Below are 18,348 nucleotides of genomic sequence, written 5' to 3'. Positions count from 1 at the left end.
GCGCGGAGAGGCGGGAGGAAGTGCCCAGGCCAGGCGCTGATTGGCTGAGGTGAGAGCACCTCTCCTTCCGATGATTCGGCTCTTCTGGGTTCAGTCTCAGCGCAGCGTCTGCAGCCGTCGTTTGAGTCGTTGCTGCCGCTGCCCCCTCCCGGATCAGGAGCCAGTGTATACCGCCCGCCCACCGCCTCGGTGCCTCTAGGAGGAAACGAGAAGGAGGCCGCCTGCGGGTTTGTCGCCGCAGCTCGCCCCCTGCCCGGGAGAGCCGAGCCCCGGCCCAGTCGGTCGCCTGCCACCCCTCATAGCCGTTACCCGCGGGCCGCCACAGCCGCCGGCCGGGAGAGGCGCGCGCCATGGCCTCTGGAGCTGAGTGAGTGTGTGCGCGCGCCCGCCCGCCCACTGCGGGTGCGCGCACCTGGGGACTCGCGGCGCTGGGTAGGCCCGGCGGGGCCTGGCCGTGGGCGCGTCTAAGAGGTGGAGGCAGGGAAGGAGGGAGACAGGGAAAGCAGAAGAAGCGGGGTGATGAGGGGCCGCGGTCCGGTCTGGGCCTGGCTGCGCAGCCGCGCGCCCCTTAGGCCGGGCTTGCGTTGGGCCTGGGTCGGGGCCTGGGCCAGATCGTGCTGTGTCATGCAGGCCCGGCCGGCCTGATTGGCTCCCTGGGAACCGCTGTCCGGTTCTTATGAAGTCTCCGGTCCACATGGCCGGCGCGGAGCCCCAGGGCCTTAGGGCGCCCACCTGCGATCAGGTCTACTATCCGCGGAAGGCCTTTGGTCCCCGGAGGGAGCAGGCCCTGTGGGCCCAACGCCCTAACTGGGCCCGGTGGGCGTGGACTTTAGGCCACGTGAAGGCCTTAGGAGCTGCGAGACAGGCGGAGGCCGGAGCGGGGAACTGGGAAGACTCGGCGAGCTCAGGGAAGCTCACGACGGCTGTTTCGGAGCTGGGTCGGCCTGTCCCTTGGTTGACATCCTCACGACCTGAGTAGTGAGGGGCTGTTAGGGAGAGGGCGGGCCGTAGGTTTCTGGCCTTCGTAGTTTATGTTGGTTGTTCACATGATAAAGCTTTAGTCAGTTTTCCTTAATGTTAGGAAGTGTGGGTGGGAAGTAGGAACTTTTCTCTACTGTTTTGGGCGTTTGCTAAAGTTCGAATCTCAGTTGGTAATTTGCGGGCCTTCCTCGATATCAGCCTTTGTGATGAGAAGGTTAGAGTTGCCCTAACTCTTTGAACACACACGCTCCTTTCTCCAAACCGCTGTGTTGAGAAATCTTGGGTGGTCAGTTCCTCAGAAAAGCATCAGATAAGAGATGACCACCTCAACCCCTCTGCCCATTATATTTAGAATCAAGAGCTTTAGATACTGAAAAAGGAAAAAAAAAAAAGCCATCCTGTGGAAACTCTTATGCAAATCACTTTCCTGACTTGAAGAGAATTAATTTTTTTGAGGTGTGTTTCTTTTTTTTGGTCTGTAAACCGAGATGAAGTATTACTTGGGTGTCTTTAAAAGGACCATTACTTATTAATATCTACTCTCTTAGGTTATTTAGTCAGTTATTTATTTTCAAGACTAAAAATAAGAATTCAAAATTCTTGGAACCTGGCATCATAGATGGTTTCTAACCTCTAGGTCATCTTGATGACTCTTACCTGAATTCCCTCCAAGTCCCCTGTGGCCCATTGGAGTTCTGGAAAGGGCCTGACTCATGCAGAAGACAATGGGGGATGTCCCCAAAGAGCCTCCAGGACTGCTGTTGGCCCACGATCAGGCTGAAGCTCTCTTTTAGAGGTTACTTCCTTTGATCTTAGTAGATAGATAGGGAAGTAAAGGTCTTTACCTTAAGAGAAGGACATACTGCTCATCTCCATTGCCAGGGTCAGGAAGGGTAGGCAGGTTAGTTTTCCTAGAATGCGGTTTTGGGGTTAAAATATAAACTGTGATGACTAGAGGCGTCTGGCATTTTATTTTTCTCTAGCCCCAGTACCATAGATTAAATAGGAAGGTGGGCAGTCTTTGGAAGGTATTTTGATGTGTGGGAGAGAGGGAGAGTTGATGGGATGGAATTGCCTTCAGCTGCCATATTGACCATACTTGTTCTCCAGCATGTTGATAAGCACTGGAAGAGTCTGCCTGCTATGCAGCATTGTGCCCAGAGTGCTACACTTTTAGGTTGAGGAGGCAAGTTTAAGCTGAGAAAACTCCACTCTTAGAAATCAGTTTTAAGGTGATGATTAAAGATGTAGCCTGTGTGAGAGGATCAGCAGATTTACTAGATGAATGGGATTTGTATTTCTGTTGGGTATATCAGGACCAAAAGATGGAGAAACATCACAATGCCCTCGCTGGTATTCTGGAATATAGGCATCTTTTTTTTCTTGTAAGTTGTGAAGATACATCCAGCATAGGAGGGTGTCTGGCCTGTAATGTATACTTGCTAATTTGTTAAATGAAGGAATAATTAATGGGAAAGATTCCTTTTTATTTCTTCATTTTCTCCGTTTTCTGGTCTCCCTGTTTTGGTTAATCAGATTTTCCTGAGCCTTAGTAAAAGAGGATAACTTTTCAAAGGGAAAGCCCACTGAGTCTAGTTACTGAAGATTGAAGAAGAGGTAGGTAAAAAGTTGGTATAAAGTGAATAATCTTCAAGGAAATGATTGAAACTATTTAGAGGGCTTAAACTGAGCTTAGACGCAGGCAGCCTTGATTTGGGTGAGGGATTTGGATTTGCTCCATGTCTCAGCATATCTTGGTTTTGACTTTTTGAGCCAACATTGTGGAATTGTATGTCTTTGCAGCGATTTGTGAAACTGTTTTTGAGCCTGGCCGTCTTTTTGAAGGTTTCATATCTGTTAGTTGAGTTGTTTTGTTTTCCCCAAATATCATTGGTCTTTATGCTTGGCATTTCTGTGGTATATCAAATGTGCTGGCATTCAGCTGGTTTAGCCAGTAAGGACAGTAGTGCTAATGATTTTGCTTCATTGTCCCCAGGCTTGCTTGGTGGGACTTGGGGCTTCGCTGAGCCCTACAGGAAGTTGTCTTGCTCACTTCATTCTCCAAGAAGGTTAGCAAAGAAAGAGCTTATGCTTTGTTCTGAAGTGCTAATCATTGTGACCATTAATACCATGTGCCAGGCATTGTGTTGAACATTTTGCATTCATTATCTCACTTAAGACAATAATCCTGTAAGATAGGTACTACAGTATTCACCTCTCTACAAGTGAGGACATCAACTTCCAGAGAGGTTAAGTAAGTTGCCCAAGATCACAGTTAAGCAGTGGCAGGGTTGGAATTCAGACCTAGCAGGTTTTACTGCGAACCCCTTCTCCTAATCGCTGTCTCATATTAAGACTGTTGTCGTTTCTCTAATTGTTATTCAGCCTCTACATCTATTTAGTCTTCTCAGGCCATAGTTTCCTGACTCTGGGGCAAGATCACTTGGGGCCTTTACAGCTAGGTTACCAGTGTTCAGAATACCAAGAGCTGCTAGAATGGGAACTGTATGTGCTAAATGTTACTCTTTATGACCTTGGCTGAATATCTTTTATCTCACCTCTCTGGTTTAGGGACAGCTTCATTTATCCACTATTTCTTTCCTAAGTGTGAGTTTTAATGACTGGTGGGGCCCTTGGGACTAGAGTATGTATTGGGACTAACTTCATTTTCTTTCTAGTTCAAAAGGTGATGACTTATCAACAGCCATTCTTAAACAGAAGAACCGTCCCAATCGGTTAATTGTTGATGAAGCCATCAATGAGGACAACAGTGTGGTGTCTTTGTCCCAGGTAAGTTGGGTCCAAGGTCTAATCTTTCCTCATTGCACTTAACCTGAGGGCTTTTCCCAGGTTTCTTTCCTTGGGTTTTTTGTTTGTTTGTTTGTTTGTTTTTTGCAGTGACCGCAGAAGAGCAGGGTTTACTGGGTATTCTAGCTTCCAGGGGCTGCTGCTTAACCCCTGGCCCAGTGACCCAAAGCCCTTAACCTTCTTTTCTCAGCCCAAGATGGATGAGCTGCAGTTGTTCCGAGGTGACACAGTGTTGCTGAAAGGAAAGAAGAGGAGGGAGGCTGTGTGCATTGTGCTTTCTGATGACACATGTTCCGATGAGAAGATTCGAATGAATAGAGTTGTTCGGAACAACCTTCGCGTACATCTAGGAGATGTCATCAGGTGTGTATGGGGTTCTTGTCCCCTCAGGGATGGGAGGCCAGAGATAACCTGAACTATAGACAGGACCCCAGCGAAGTCCTTGGCAGCTACATAAAGCAGAAACCTCCTAGCCATGGGAAGGCTTACTATAGCAAGACTGTCTAGGTTTTGTTTCTTCCTCCCTGGGACTTCAGAATTTACTTCTGCTGACCCTTGGGACAAATTGGATTTCTGTGACTTTCGTGATGCCTGTCTTCCTTCCTTCCTTCTTTCCTTCCTTTCTTTCTTTGCCAGAGGTATAATTTATCACATGCTAGACACTGGTTTAGGATGCCATTTGAGGGTGTGTGTCTATAAAATGATCTCACTGTTATGTTGAAATAATGGCTTGTATTGGGGCAAGAATGAGGTGGAAGTGTGGGCACAGAGGGTGGACTCCGAGTAAATTTTTTTAAGGATCCAAGTTAATATAGGAGGGAGGCATAGTTTGAGTCAGATCCCCGAATAGCTTCAGTTGGAGTGATTTTGGCCTTAACTTTAGGCAAGAGGCTTCCCCATTTTGGAGTCATCATTAGCCATTGCTGTTCAACCACCTGTCATCTGGCCAGGAACATCTCAGACTTCCTGATTATTTTTCATGGATTCTAGGTTTCGTGTAGCCTTCTTCCTAGAGGTCCTTAGTCACTTTGTCAAGATGCTCTGATCACTTGGCTGAGATGATTTTTTTCAGTTCTGTTTCTTTGATCCTGACACTTGTCTGAGGCCTCCCTTTGTAATATTGGGTTACTGATACAGAATGGGTCATCTTTGGATATCTCTCACTGAAGACCCTTCCTCCTGTTTTATTTTGGGGGCTTTACATGTGTGGGTCTTCCTTTTGGCTTGCTGATGAGGAGTGAGCAGCCCCAGTAGCTTCTTCTAAAGGCTCCTGCTACTGCACAACCTGAGTATGACTCGTCTTAGTTCTACTTGGCTGCTCCTTTGTCCTCACTCTCACATTACCGTCCTGCCTCTCTTCACCTAAAGCCATCCCTGACTTTTCTCTTTCGCTTGCCATCAGCTCTCTGTGCCAGGCCCTTTTGGACACCCAGTGCTTGGGGCTGCAGTGTGGTTGGTAATGTGGAGTCTGCTTGTCATCCTCAGCATCCAGCCGTGCCCTGATGTGAAGTACGGCAAACGTATCCATGTGCTACCCATCGATGACACGGTGGAAGGCATCACTGGCAATCTCTTCGAGGTATACCTTAAGCCATACTTCCTGGAAGCTTATCGACCCATCCGGAAAGGTGAGAACTAATTTAGGGACTGAGTTTAAGGATGGTTGGTTATAGGGCTACCTAGGAGTAAACCTTGGATTGTCTTTATCTCATTCTCATATATGTGTGCTTATACATATATTCTGCATCCATGCTTATGTATCCTCTCCCTCCCTCTTTCTCCCTTCCCCATGCCTCGTTTTCTTACTTCTACTCCCTGTTTCAGTAGAGTAATCTATCTTCTTTTGTCCCAGGAGGAGGACTTGGGCACTTTTGACTGTGTCCCAGTCCAAAGTGTATTTAATATTTAGCACATCCTGACCATTGGTGGTGGTTGTGAAAGCTTGGTTACTTATAGCCCAGAAGTCAAAAACCTTATGGGCTTTAGGCCAGAGGCTAAAACCTGAAGTACCAGAAAACCCATAAGATTTTGTTCAGCGTCCTTGAGTGGCAGTGGGACTCTTCACAGCTTAGCTTTTTCCTTTTGCCTGATGGCTTAATAAAGTGGAGGTGGGAAGGGAAAAGAGCAATATCTAATGAATTTGGCGTTTTAGACTCCAGGTACTGATGAGGAATTCTCACTTGCTCTGGTATTTGACCTCTCTGACTTCACTTGTGCTAATTGCTCTCACAGGAGACATTTTCCTTGTCCGGGGTGGAATGCGTGCTGTAGAGTTCAAAGTAGTGGAGACAGATCCCAGCCCTTACTGCATTGTTGCTCCAGACACAGTGATCCACTGTGAAGGGGAGCCTATCAAACGAGAGGTGAGTTCTCTCCTTCATTCCAGTACCCAGTTTCATAATTACAGAAGTGGGGCAGTCATGTGGTAACTACTAAAATCGGGTGGGTGCTCTTTGGGACGCCTGGGTGGCTTGGGCCGTTAAGCATCTGACTCTTGATTTCAAGTCAGGTTATGATCTCAGGGTTGTGAGATTAAGCCCCGCTTTGGGCTCTGTGCTAGGTATGGAGCCTGGTTAAGATTTTCTCTTTCCTGGGGTGCCTGGGTGGCTCAGATGATTAAGCATCTGCCTTACGCTCAGGTCATGATCCCAGAGTCCTGGGATCAAGCCCCACATCAGGCTCCCTGCTCACCTTCTCCCTCTCCCACTCCCCTTGCTTGTGTTCCTGCTCTCTCTGTCTCTCTCTGTGTCAAATAATTAAATAAAATCTTTAAAAACAACAAAAAAAGATTTCTCTCTTTCTCTTTCCTTCTCCACCCACCAAAAAAAAATTAAAATAAAACTGGTTGCTCTTTGGAACTAAGCTCCTTTCCAGAGGTGGGAAAATTTCTCAACTATTCATTTCAGACCTGTGTGTTTCCTAGAAGTATGTGATATCAGGGATTTTTTTTTTTTTTTAAGATTTTATTTATTTATTTGACAGAGACCACAAGCAGGCAGAGAGGGTGGGGGGGGGCGGGTGGAAAGCAGGCACCCTGCAGAGCAGAGAGCCCAATGTGGGGCTTGATCCCAGGACCTTCAGATCATGACCTGAGCTGAAGGCAGAGGCTTAACCTACTCAGCCACCCAGGCACCCCGATACCGGTGATTTTTAAGATCTAGATTATTTGGGATGTCTGGGTTGCTCAGTCAGTTAAGTGTCTGCCTTCAGCTCAAGTCATGATCTCAGGGTTCTGGGATCGAGTCTTGCATTGGGCTCCTTGCTCAGTTGGGAGCCTGCTTCTCTCTCTGCCTGCCCCTCCCCCTGCTTGTGTGCTCTCTCTGGTAAATAAAATCTTTAAAATAAAATAAAATCTAGATTGAACCTGAAAGATCTTAAGTGGTTAGAATAATTTTTGTAGAAGTGATATTGATGATGGCATCCAGACTTCTGCCTGTTTCCCAGATTTTCCAGCTTTAGGTCTATGGGGGAGCCCTTACCAGTAATAATACTAAGGATAGTAGTGTGAAAGGGAAAGGCTGTGCTAGAAATCTTTGCTTTGGGATTTTTAGAGTTGTTCTTTGAGTCAGGATCCCCTTAGAGGAAATCCTACACTAGATTATAGAAGGGTTTAGAGAAACTCAACTTTTGGTGTTACTAATATTCTACCTTCTTTTTTCTTTGTCTCTATATCCAGGATGAGGAAGAATCCTTGAATGAAGTAGGCTATGATGACATTGGTGGCTGCAGAAAACAGCTGGCTCAGATAAAGGAGATGGTAGAGCTACCCCTCAGACATCCTGCCCTCTTTAAGGCAATTGGTGTTAAGGTAAGCATCCTGGGCCCCGTGAGACATAATCTGGGCTGGTGACTAACGTAGAATCAGGTAGGTCCATTCTTTGTTACATGTCTATTTTTTTTTTTTTTAAACAGTCCTTTAAAAATGTAAAAAAACCATTGTTATCTCATGGACCCTATAAAAACAAATACCACAGTTTGCTAGCTTGTTTATAATAGTATCACCTAACAGAAGTAGATCTTTCAGGAAATTTGCAATGTGAAGGTCCTGAATCCAAAACATTTGAGAACTGCAGATCTACAATGTAACTTCCTAACCATTTGCATATCATAGGGCACACTGAAGATGAAATTACCCCTTTATCTAGTATGTACCATACAAATAATTTTATCTTTTGCGTGGGCATTTCCCATGTGCAGCCTGTGAATGAGGCCACTTAGGTGGCTGAGCTAGTCCTGGCCCTTGTCTGTCCAAAGTCAAACCTCTTGCTATTTTGTAGTCCAGGATCTTCAGACTTAGCCACAGTAGAGTTTCTTAGGTGGTTTCTGTGCTGAGTCTTGTATGCAACGTATGTCATAAATGTCAGTTTTCTGACTGTATTTTCTCTGCTAATAAGAGGAATGAGTGAGTATGATCTGAAGTAAACTTTTCCTAGCAGTTAATGCTGAGAGCTTATTTTTATTGATGTCAGGGTCAAGCTCTGATTCTCACCCTCTCTAGATAGAACCACAGTCAAACCATTTTAGAGTGGATGGCATTGGGAGAAGGTAGGACTCTGAACCTAAACATATCCTCTGTACTGTTCCTCAGCCTCCTCGGGGAATCCTGCTGTATGGACCTCCTGGGACTGGGAAGACCCTAATTGCCCGAGCTGTGGCAAATGAGACTGGAGCCTTCTTCTTCTTGATCAATGGTAGGAGACTTGATTCATCTTTTTTTGGCTGGATCATACTCTGAGCTGAGCATGATCCAGGTTCATGAGCTGGAGAACTCACGGGCATTTATTTCCACACATGTCCTTGTGTATATTTCATTATCTTTCTTCTGCTAGGGTACATTATGGACAGATAAGCAACAAGGGGAAGGTATTGTACTCTGGTGCCCCCGACTTATCCCCCTTGAGAAAGATTGTGGAAAAGCTGAAGGCATTTAGAGGGAGCAAGATAGAAGGAGAACTCAAATTTTGTCTGCAAATTTATTTGAGAGGTTTTGGGGGAAGACTGGCTGAGATCACCTGGCTCCTTGAGAATGATAGAGGTCTAACTGGTGTGCTGCTTCTCCTGCTCTGGCCAGAATTCCCAGAGCATGTGCTTTCGTCTTGACATTTAGAGCTTGACTGTGAGATGGGTGTTGTGCGTTCCTTGGCTTTTCTTCAGCCTAGTTTGGTGGCTGTCCTGGGATAGTGTCTGGTGGAGTCTCTGAGAAAGTAGGCAGAGGTTACCACATTTTCATACAGTGCCTGTCTCTGGGCTGGGCAGATAAGAGATTATTTCTTTTAGGATTGAAGAAGGATACAGTTTTGTCATTGTTTGAATTCTGTATCCTTTCAGGTCCTGAGATCATGAGCAAGTTGGCTGGTGAGTCTGAGAGCAACCTTCGTAAAGCCTTTGAGGAGGCTGAGAAGAATGCTCCTGCTATCATCTTCATTGATGAACTAGATGCCATCGCTCCCAAAAGAGAGAAAGTAGGAACTTATCCGAGGGGATAGTGGGGGTTGAAAGGTCCTCACTTCACTTCTGACCAGACATCCTGTCCTGACAGACCCACGGGGAGGTAGAACGGCGTATTGTATCACAGTTGTTGACCCTCATGGATGGTCTAAAGCAGAGAGCACATGTGATTGTAATGGCAGCAACAAACAGACCCAATAGCATTGACCCAGCCCTTCGGCGATTTGGTAAGGACCCCAGATTTCTTTCAACCCTCCTCTTGTTCAAAGGGAGACTGTAGCTTTACTGAGCTGAATCTCTTTGATCCCATGCCTGTCCTTCATTTAATCTGAGGATTTCTTGAAGCTCCTTGCAGTGATAGGGCCTGGGGTCCTTTCCCTTATTCTGTGTCCTGTCTAGGGTGACCAGCCCATTGTGGTTTGCCTGAGCCTGAGGAGTTTCCCAGGACATGGAACTATCAGTTCCAGGACAGTCCTGGACAGAAAGGGATGGTTGGGTCACCTGAGACTTGTCCCTTCTTCCCTCTGGACCAGAAATGAGCCCTGTCTGTGTTCACACACTGTCCCACAGGTCGCTTTGACAGGGAGGTAGATATTGGAATCCCTGATGCTACAGGACGTTTGGAAATTCTTCAGATCCATACCAAGAACATGAAGCTCGCAGACGATGTGGACCTGGAGCAGGTGGAGTGATGAAGAGGGCTGGCCCTGAATTATGATACCTGTTCCTGGGCAGTTAAAGTGAACATAAGCTTAAGATGTAAAGAGACTGATTTTGATTCTTGGATAGGGGAAAGGAAATGATCTGAGATTGAATCCAGGAAACTGGAGCTGGCATATTTCTCTGTTGACACCACATTAGAGTAAACCAGAACTTTGAGGTCAGCTTTATTTCCAGGCCCCAACTCTAGGCTTGACTACTTAAAACCCAGCCATGAAAGAACTGCTAGTATGTGTTCAGGGAAATGGGAGGACCCAGAGATAGGAGTATCGGGAAGGGGCCAGGATTTTATATATACTCTGAGCCTCCTAAGGCAGCTAGGTCTTACAGAGTAGTAAGTAGATCTTTTCTCTGCAGGTCGCCAATGAGACTCATGGGCATGTGGGCGCTGACTTAGCAGCCCTGTGCTCGGAAGCTGCTCTTCAAGCTATCCGCAAGAAGATGGACCTCATTGACTTAGAGGATGAGACTATCGATGCTGAAGTCATGAACTCTCTGGCAGTTACTATGGATGACTTCCGGGTAAGGACTGCACCCCTATCTCAGGTATACACACGTGCATTTTGACCTTTCCATTGGTAAATCTCATCCCCAGTTTTTCTTTTTAGTGGGCCCTGAGCCAGAGCAATCCATCAGCACTGAGGGAAACTGTGGTGGAGGTACCACAGGTGACCTGGGAGGACATCGGGGGCCTGGAGGATGTCAAACGTGAGCTTCAGGAGCTGGTCCAGGTAGGGTAACTGGTCCATAGTGAGTCATTGCTTCAATATATTGTAGGTGGCTTGGGGTGTTAGTAGTTGAGTTCAAGAATTGTGAGAGCAGGGCGCCTGGGTGGCTCAGTGGGTTAAAGCCTCTGCCTTCGGCTCGGGTCGTGATCCCAGGGTCCTGGGATCGAGCCCCACATCGGGCTCTCTGTTCAGCAGGGAGCCTGCTTCCTCCTCTCTCTCTGTCTGCCTCTCTGCCTACTTGTGATCTCTGTCTGTCAAATAAATAAATAAAATCTTAAAAAAAAAAAAAAAGAATTGAGAGAGCATAATTCATGAACCTGCTATTCTCAGTTTATAGGCACCAAGGACCCTGCCCCTAGAGAACCAGATTTTACACCATAGGAGGGATGCTGCTCTTTGGTTAGGTTTGTTTTAGACTATGGGGGTATGCCAAACCATCTTTCCTTTTCTTCCTAGTATCCTGTGGAGCATCCAGACAAATTCCTCAAGTTTGGCATGACACCCTCCAAGGGAGTACTCTTCTATGGACCTCCTGGCTGTGGGAAAACCTTGCTGGCCAAAGCCATTGCTAATGAGTGCCAGGCCAACTTCATCTCCATCAAGGGTCCTGAGCTGCTCACCATGTGGTTTGGAGAGTCTGAAGCCAATGTCAGGGAAATCTTTGACAAGGTGAGCTACAAGCAGTTGAGCTGTCTATTCACTTGTTTGGCAGCAAGGCAGCTTTTTCTTGGGAGAATTGAAGCCATCTTGTTCTGGAGCAGTGAAGATCACTTTAATTGCCTTTCCTTCTCAGGTCTGAGAGACCCAGTTATGTTAATGCTTGAGTTCGTGTATCTCTCCCATAGGCCCGCCAAGCTGCCCCCTGTGTACTGTTCTTTGATGAGCTGGATTCAATTGCCAAGGCCCGTGGTGGCAACATTGGAGATGGCGGTGGGGCTGCAGACCGAGTCATCAACCAGATCCTGACAGAAATGGATGGCATGTCTACAAAAAAGAATGTGTTTATTATTGGCGCTACCAATCGACCTGACATTATTGATCCTGCTATCCTGCGACCTGGCCGCCTCGATCAGCTCATCTATATTCCTCTTCCTGATGAGAAGTCCCGTGTTGCCATCCTCAAGGCCAACCTGCGCAAGTCTCCAGTTGCCAAGGCAGGTGCAAGGGCATTGGTAATAAGGGATTTCTGTGAGTGCTCAGCCTAGTATGGAATTCAATTCCTGGAAAAGATTCCATTGGGGTTAGGGATGTCAGGGGAAGATGGAAGATTTGAAGGTATTAATACAGTTCGTAATCAGGAGTAAAACAGTGGTGGAAGATGGCACGGACTAATATTCGGAGTGCTTGGGTGGCTCAGAGATCAGTGTATTGCAGGGGAGGAGAGGCTAAATCTTAAGGTTCTATTGCTGCTTTTAGGATGTGGACTTGGAGTTCCTGGCTAAGATGACTAATGGCTTCTCTGGAGCTGACCTGACAGAAATTTGCCAGCGTGCTTGCAAGCTGGCCATCCGTGAATCTATCGAGAGTGAAATTAGGCGAGAACGGGAGAGGCAGACCAATCCATCTGCCATGGTGAGTTTGCATCTTTTCCCCGTATGTACCAGTTGTAGGGAGCCAAGGGCAATCTCTACCATGCTCTGGAGTTAAGAGTTGCAAGGTTTTGTAAAGATACCTGATAAATGCCCTGTTAGGTGAATGTCAGAGAGAATATGGAGTATTAATCTCTTCAGTCTGGAATTGTAAAAGCTGAGGAGAGATGCGTAGTCTAGTCTGTATGCTCAGCCTGAAGTAGGCTCTGTGAAGGAAATCAAAATATGATGGTGCACATAAACAAAAAGAGCAGGATTTAGAACCTGCGATCCATGGGCCTGTGTTCCTTGGTGATCCATGGACCTCCTGAAATTAAACGCAGAATTTGGGGTGTGTATGTAAGCTTCATAAAGAAAGGGAATCTATATAATCTTGTATGTTTTCTAGTGTATTTTGGCACCATGTTAGAGACTTCATAAATGAATAAATGAATGAATGAAAAACTTTACCTTTTGTAGGAGTTTTGAGATACCCCTTCTCTCCCGTAGAAGCTTAGAAACTATTGATATACTTAATTCTGTGGAGCAGTCCCTTATGTCACAGCAATCGGAGTGGCTTCTTAAGTGGAAGAGCTAGAGTTTGAGCTGGGTTATGAAAGGAGATTGTAAAGGGTAAGGAATAAGGAAATAAGTAGCCCAAATAACTGGCTCAAGAAATAGGATTGCAGGAATTGGGGGAAACCTGGATAGATTTAAGAGGGCATATGTTACTGGAGTGAGGCCATGAGGTAAGGTGTCATCTGGATGTGGTAAGTGCTGAAAGTCATTTATCTTTTTAAAATTTAGGTGGTTTCAGTTTTTTGTTTTGTTTTTTTTTTTAGAAACTTTATTTTTAAAATTTAGCTTTATTGAGATATGATTCACGTGTAGTAAAAGTCATTCTTTTTATATATACTGTCTCTGTTCATCTTGACAAATGTATTTAAGTTCTATAACTATTACCACAGTTTAGATAAATTTCTGCCCTAGAAGTTTCCCTCATGCCACTTTAGTACTACAGCTTCTTTTTACCCTAAGCCCTTGGCAACCACTAACATGATTTTGTTGCCACAGTTGGGCTTTTTCCAGAATGCACTGACGGATTTTTAAACAGGGCACGGACTCAGTTTTAGGAAGATTGGCCTTTCAACTTAACTCGGTTTGGATTAGAGGAGACAGTAAGGGAGGGGAGTGTCCAGGAAGGCCAGGAAAGGAATTCGGGCTGGACTTCTAGCCCTGGTGGTCTGTGTTTACCAACCTTATAGGAGGTAGAAGAAGATGATCCAGTGCCTGAGATCCGCCGAGATCACTTTGAGGAAGCCATGCGCTTTGCCCGCCGTTCTGTCAGTGATAATGACATCCGGAAGTATGAGATGTTTGCTCAGACCCTTCAGCAGAGTCGGGGCTTTGGCAGCTTCAGGTAATTTCATTACAGTGGGCAGTTCTTAAGTTGTTTTCGGGTAATGATACAACCAGGATTGTGGAAATCCTAAGGAGGCTGGAGGGTTAGTTGTGAAAATCCTACACAGGCCCTATCCTAACTCTCTTTTTTGGCTCTGCTTTTGTGCATACAGATTCCCTTCAGGAAACCAGGGTGGAGCTGGCCCCAGTCAGGGCAGTGGAGGCGGCACAGGTGGCAGTGTGTACACGGAAGACAATGATGATGATCTGTATGGCTAAGTGGTGCTGGCCAGCATGCAGCGAGCTGGCCTGGCTGGACCTTGTTCCCTGAGGGTGGGGGCATTTGCCCAGGAGGGACCAGGGGTGTGCCCATGGCCTGCTCCATTCCTCAGTCTGAACAGTTCAGCTACAGTCAGACTCTGGACAGGGGGTTTCTGTTGCAAAAAAATACAAACAAAAGAGATAAAATAAAAGCGATTTTCATTTGGGAGGCAGAGAGTGAATTACCAACAGGGAATTGGGCCTTGGGCCTACGCCATTTCTGTTGTAGTTTGGGGCAGTGCAGGAGACCTGTGTGGGTGTGAACCAAGGCACCACTGCCACTCCCCACAGTAAAGCGTCTGCACTTCACTCAGTGCTACCCAAGCCCTCCCTCCTTCCTTCTACCCAGCCTGGGCAGGAGGTTGAAGGGCCACAGTTGCTGGGTGTTTATATAGAGAGTAGGTTGATTTTATTTTACATGCTTTTGAGTTAATGTTGGAAAACTAATCACAAGCAGTTTCTAAACCAAAAATGACATGTTGTAAAAGGACAATAAACGTTGGGTCAAAATGGAGCCTGAGTCCTGGCCCCTGTGCCTGCTTTTTTTCCTGGGAAAGGCCTTGGTTTATCCCTTACTGTCAAGGCCCTCTTCAAATGTGAAAAATTAAAGATTGCACCCTCTTTGCCCTTCTGATTTACTGTAGTATGAACTGCCACCTTGCCCCATGTCTGTATCATCACTGAGTAGGACTGCAGGGGAAAGGGTGCAGCCTGCCTTATGGAGATCCAGTTATGTTTGATGTGGATGGTAAGGTTAAGCCTGCAGAGCTCTCTTTTTTTCCTGACCAACGACTGAATTCGGCTGCCCTCCAAAAATCTTAAGGGTTTCAGAAAGAGAATCTCTGTCTGAGGTGGATATTGTTTACATGCATCTGAAAGTCCTAAACATTGTTGCTCTGGTTGAGGATTACTAATTATGTCCACCTTTATGTAATTTGTATTATAAAAAATACGGGTTTTTTTCCTTAATATAAAATTCTAGTATTGGATGTGTTTTTTTCCTAAACTTAACATCCTCCTCTGCTCACTCTTTTCAGATGATTGCTTGCATAGTCTTGTCCATGTCCAGGTCTAGAATATCCTTTTTGTTCAACGGGTACCAACATAATCACTTAATGCTTTTGGGATCAATACTGTGATGCCTTACCTAGAGAGGAGTATGGTGCAGAAAAAATAATCCCCAGTCAGCTTTTTATTGGTCTTCCTAGTACTTATACCAGTCACTGGTATGGATTACAAAGCTGGATAATCTGCAAAGACAAGATAATTTTATTGGCTGATGGAACTGGGGCATTTTGAATTAGTGTGCTGTGAAATAGAGATTTTTGGCCGTTGGATATTGGGTTGACTCTTCCCTCATTCTCAATGATATTTTCTCTGCCACATTCTGTCTTTCATCCTCTTCTGGTTTTCCCATCATTTACGTGTCCTGATGGCTAGCCTTCAGTCTTATTTCCACTTTGAACATTGTCATTCTGTCATCCATATGGCTTATCACTGGGTCGGCAGCCTAACTTCATTGTGGGCCAAAGACACAATCTTTTGGGGGAAAGACATTTGGGTGGTGCCTCTGCATCAAGCTATAGGATCAGATTAGAAGACAAGTGGTATTTTCTTGCAAAATATGTAGAGATACTGATTGATACATGAGAAATTTGAGTTGGAATGATTGTTTTGCTTTTACATGTCACACAAAGTGTGTTTGTAGAAGACAGATGGAGCTCTATAGATTCTTTACGAAAAACCAGGGAACAAGACTTACAGTGAGAGAGAGGCCTGGTTCTGGTTTTGGCACTGGAGCTTATAGCAGTGTAGCTTTGAACAAGGCACTTAATTCTTCTGGGGCCTCTGATGGGTAAAGTGGTTGACGGTGCTTTGCAAACTGTAGAAAGCAGTGTGAGCAACTGTCAGCTTACACCTGCAGACACCTGCATACCTAAACCAAGAGGCAAATCATATAGGCAGTCCCATTTTTTCCTTCCAGTGTTCATAGAAAGAAATTGGGATTTTACAATTTTACTATAGCTAATCGCTTCTTTCATAGGACAGGTGCTACAGTTTGGAGATGGATTTCTAACCAAGAATATGGCATGAAACAGACTATAGAGGACCAACAGTATACTGCAAATGGAAAAGCAAAGATGAAACTATAAACCCAGTATCTTAAGATATATTTGTTTTTATTGTTTTTTTAAGGAGGCGCCACACCCAGCGTGGAGCCCAACACAGGGCTTGAACTCATGACCCTGAGATCAAGACCTGAGTTGAGATCAAGAGTCAGATACTTAACCAACTGAACTACCCAGCACCCCAGGATATATTTGGATTCAAGATACTGATCTTAAAAGTTGCCGTTAAAGTTTAGTCACAATGCATATGAGAGCACAGGTCTGCCAGTCGTTTAATTCAGCTGAACTGAGCCAAATGTTAATGGTTTGTTATTCTTTTCCACCACGGGCTTAAAAAGATATGCTTAGACTCATGAAATGCCCCTGTGACAAGTAGAAATTAAGAATTGCATTGTGTTTGGGGTGCCTGACTGGCTCAGTTGGTAGAGCATGCAACTCTTGGTCTCAGGATTGAGTTCAAGCCCCATAGTCAGCATGGAACCTACCTAAAATTAACCAAAAAAATTAAAGAATTGCAGTGGCTTTGAGATTATTTGGGAGGCGGGGGCAGTAGTTGGGAAGAGGGAAAATATCTTCAGTTCCACTCCTGGCCAGCAGGTGGTAAGTTCTGGGCTAAGACCCTCTGGACAGGTTTAGGCTAAGTAAAGCTTTGGAACAGAAGAGTGACAGGAGGCGGAGGAACAGCATGTACTGTCTGTTTTTGTCCACTGTATATATGGAATAGAGGGAATATTGTGGAATGAAAAGTTTAGCAGTGGATTGGGAATGTGGATTTGACCTCATAGAACCTCAGCTTCTTTTTTAGGGGCTTGATAGCCGTACTATAAGCAAACTGGTGCTGTCAACAAGGTACAGATTATGTGGCTGCAAAGAGGGGGAAACCATACCAAGACAGGAGAATCAGAAGGCCCTAGAGGTAGTCTGAGCTGGGCATTAAAGGAATGTGGGAGACTTGACATGGAGTGCAATTTGAGCAAAAGGCACAAAAATCAGGAAATAACGGAGCATGCTTAAGAAGCATCAGGTTGACTAGCAAGGGAGTGTATTTGGAAAGGTCAGCCACATCATGAAGAACCTTAAATTCTAGGAATGAAGTTTATTTTTTTTTTATTTTTTATTTTTTTTAAAGATTTTATTTGTTTATTTGGTAGACAGATCACAAGTAGGCAGAGAGAGAAGGGAGGAAGCAGGCTCCCTGCTGAGCAGAGCGCCCGATGTAGGGCTCAATCCCAGGACCCTGGGATCATAACCTGAGCCGAAGGCAGAGGCTTTAACCCACTGGGCCACCCAGGCACCCCAAAGTTTCTTTATTTTTTAAAAGATTTTAAGTACTCTACACCCAACATGGGGCTTGAAGTTACCCCCCAAGATCAAGAGTTGCATGCTCTACTGACTGAGCGAGCCAGGTGCCCCAAGTGAAATTTATTTTTTATTTTATTTTTCCTGCTACATTTAAAAAAAAAAAAGATTTATTTGTTTTAGAGAGAGTAAGTGTGCATGTGCACATATGCGGGGGCGGGGGCAGAGAGAGAGAGTAAGTCAGGCAGACTCCCTGTTGATTGCAGAGCCTGACATAAGGCTTGATCCCATGACCTCGAGATCATGACCTGAGCTAAAATTAAGAGATGCTTAATCGACTGAGCCACCCAGGTGCCTCCCCAAGTGAAGTTTATTTTTCTTTTTTAAGATTTTACTTTTTTATTTGACAGAGCACAAGGAAGCAAAGTGGCAGTCAGAGGGAGAGAGAGAAGCAGGCTCTCTGCTGACCAGGGAGCCTGATGCGGGGCTCGATCCCAGGACCCTGCAATCATGACCTGAGCGGAAGGCAGCCACCCAGGTGCCCCATGAAGTTCATTTTAAAGTTGTGGGTTTTCTGGGCGGTTTTAGGCAGGAAGTGATAGATTTCAGTGCTAGACAATTCACTTATTTTCCCCCCGTTTTTATTTGTGGCAAAAAAAAAAAATTCAATTTCCAAGTGAACATAATATTGTCAGACATATGTGCATTGTGCATAGACAATTCACTTTATTTTTTTAAAGTAGTCATGCCCAGTGTGGGTGTTAAACTCACGACCTAGAGATCAAGAGTTATACCCTCTACCAACAGGCACCTTGACAATTCACATTTTAAAAACTTTTTGTTTTTATAGAAGCAGTAATGTGTATTGTAGAATTTTAGAAAAATACAAGCAAATTTTATGGGGTACTAGGGTGGTGTAGTCTGTTGAGCATCTGACCCGTGGGT

At 45.4% G+C, this 18,348-nt stretch overlaps 1 protein-coding gene across 1 annotated transcript; it reads left to right on the top strand.

Moving 5' to 3' along the window:
• The first annotated feature begins 252 nt into the window (after positions 1-252).
• Positions 253-14,495, top strand: VCP (valosin containing protein). Its single transcript, XM_032860455.1, has 17 exons — positions 253-367; positions 3,660-3,771; positions 3,980-4,152; positions 5,275-5,417; positions 6,022-6,152; positions 7,466-7,597; positions 8,378-8,480; positions 9,118-9,251; positions 9,329-9,464; positions 9,808-9,920; positions 10,315-10,479; positions 10,566-10,688; positions 11,142-11,354; positions 11,531-11,839; positions 12,102-12,257; positions 13,519-13,673; positions 13,828-14,495. The coding sequence occupies exons 1-17, from the start codon at positions 351-353 to the stop codon at positions 13,931-13,933; spliced, it is 2,421 nt and encodes an 806-aa protein (XP_032716346.1). The 5' UTR covers positions 253-350; the 3' UTR covers positions 13,934-14,495.
• Positions 14,496-18,348: the final 3,853 nt, after the last annotated feature.

This window comes from Lontra canadensis, unplaced genomic scaffold (assembly GCF_010015895.1).
Source record: "Lontra canadensis isolate GAN:19392208 unplaced genomic scaffold, GSC_riverotter_1.0 scaffold19, whole genome shotgun sequence".
Lineage (NCBI taxonomy): Eukaryota > Metazoa > Chordata > Mammalia > Carnivora > Mustelidae > Lontra > Lontra canadensis.
The sequence above is the reverse complement of the archived record's forward strand: the minus strand, read 5'-3'. Positions and strand labels throughout refer to the sequence as shown.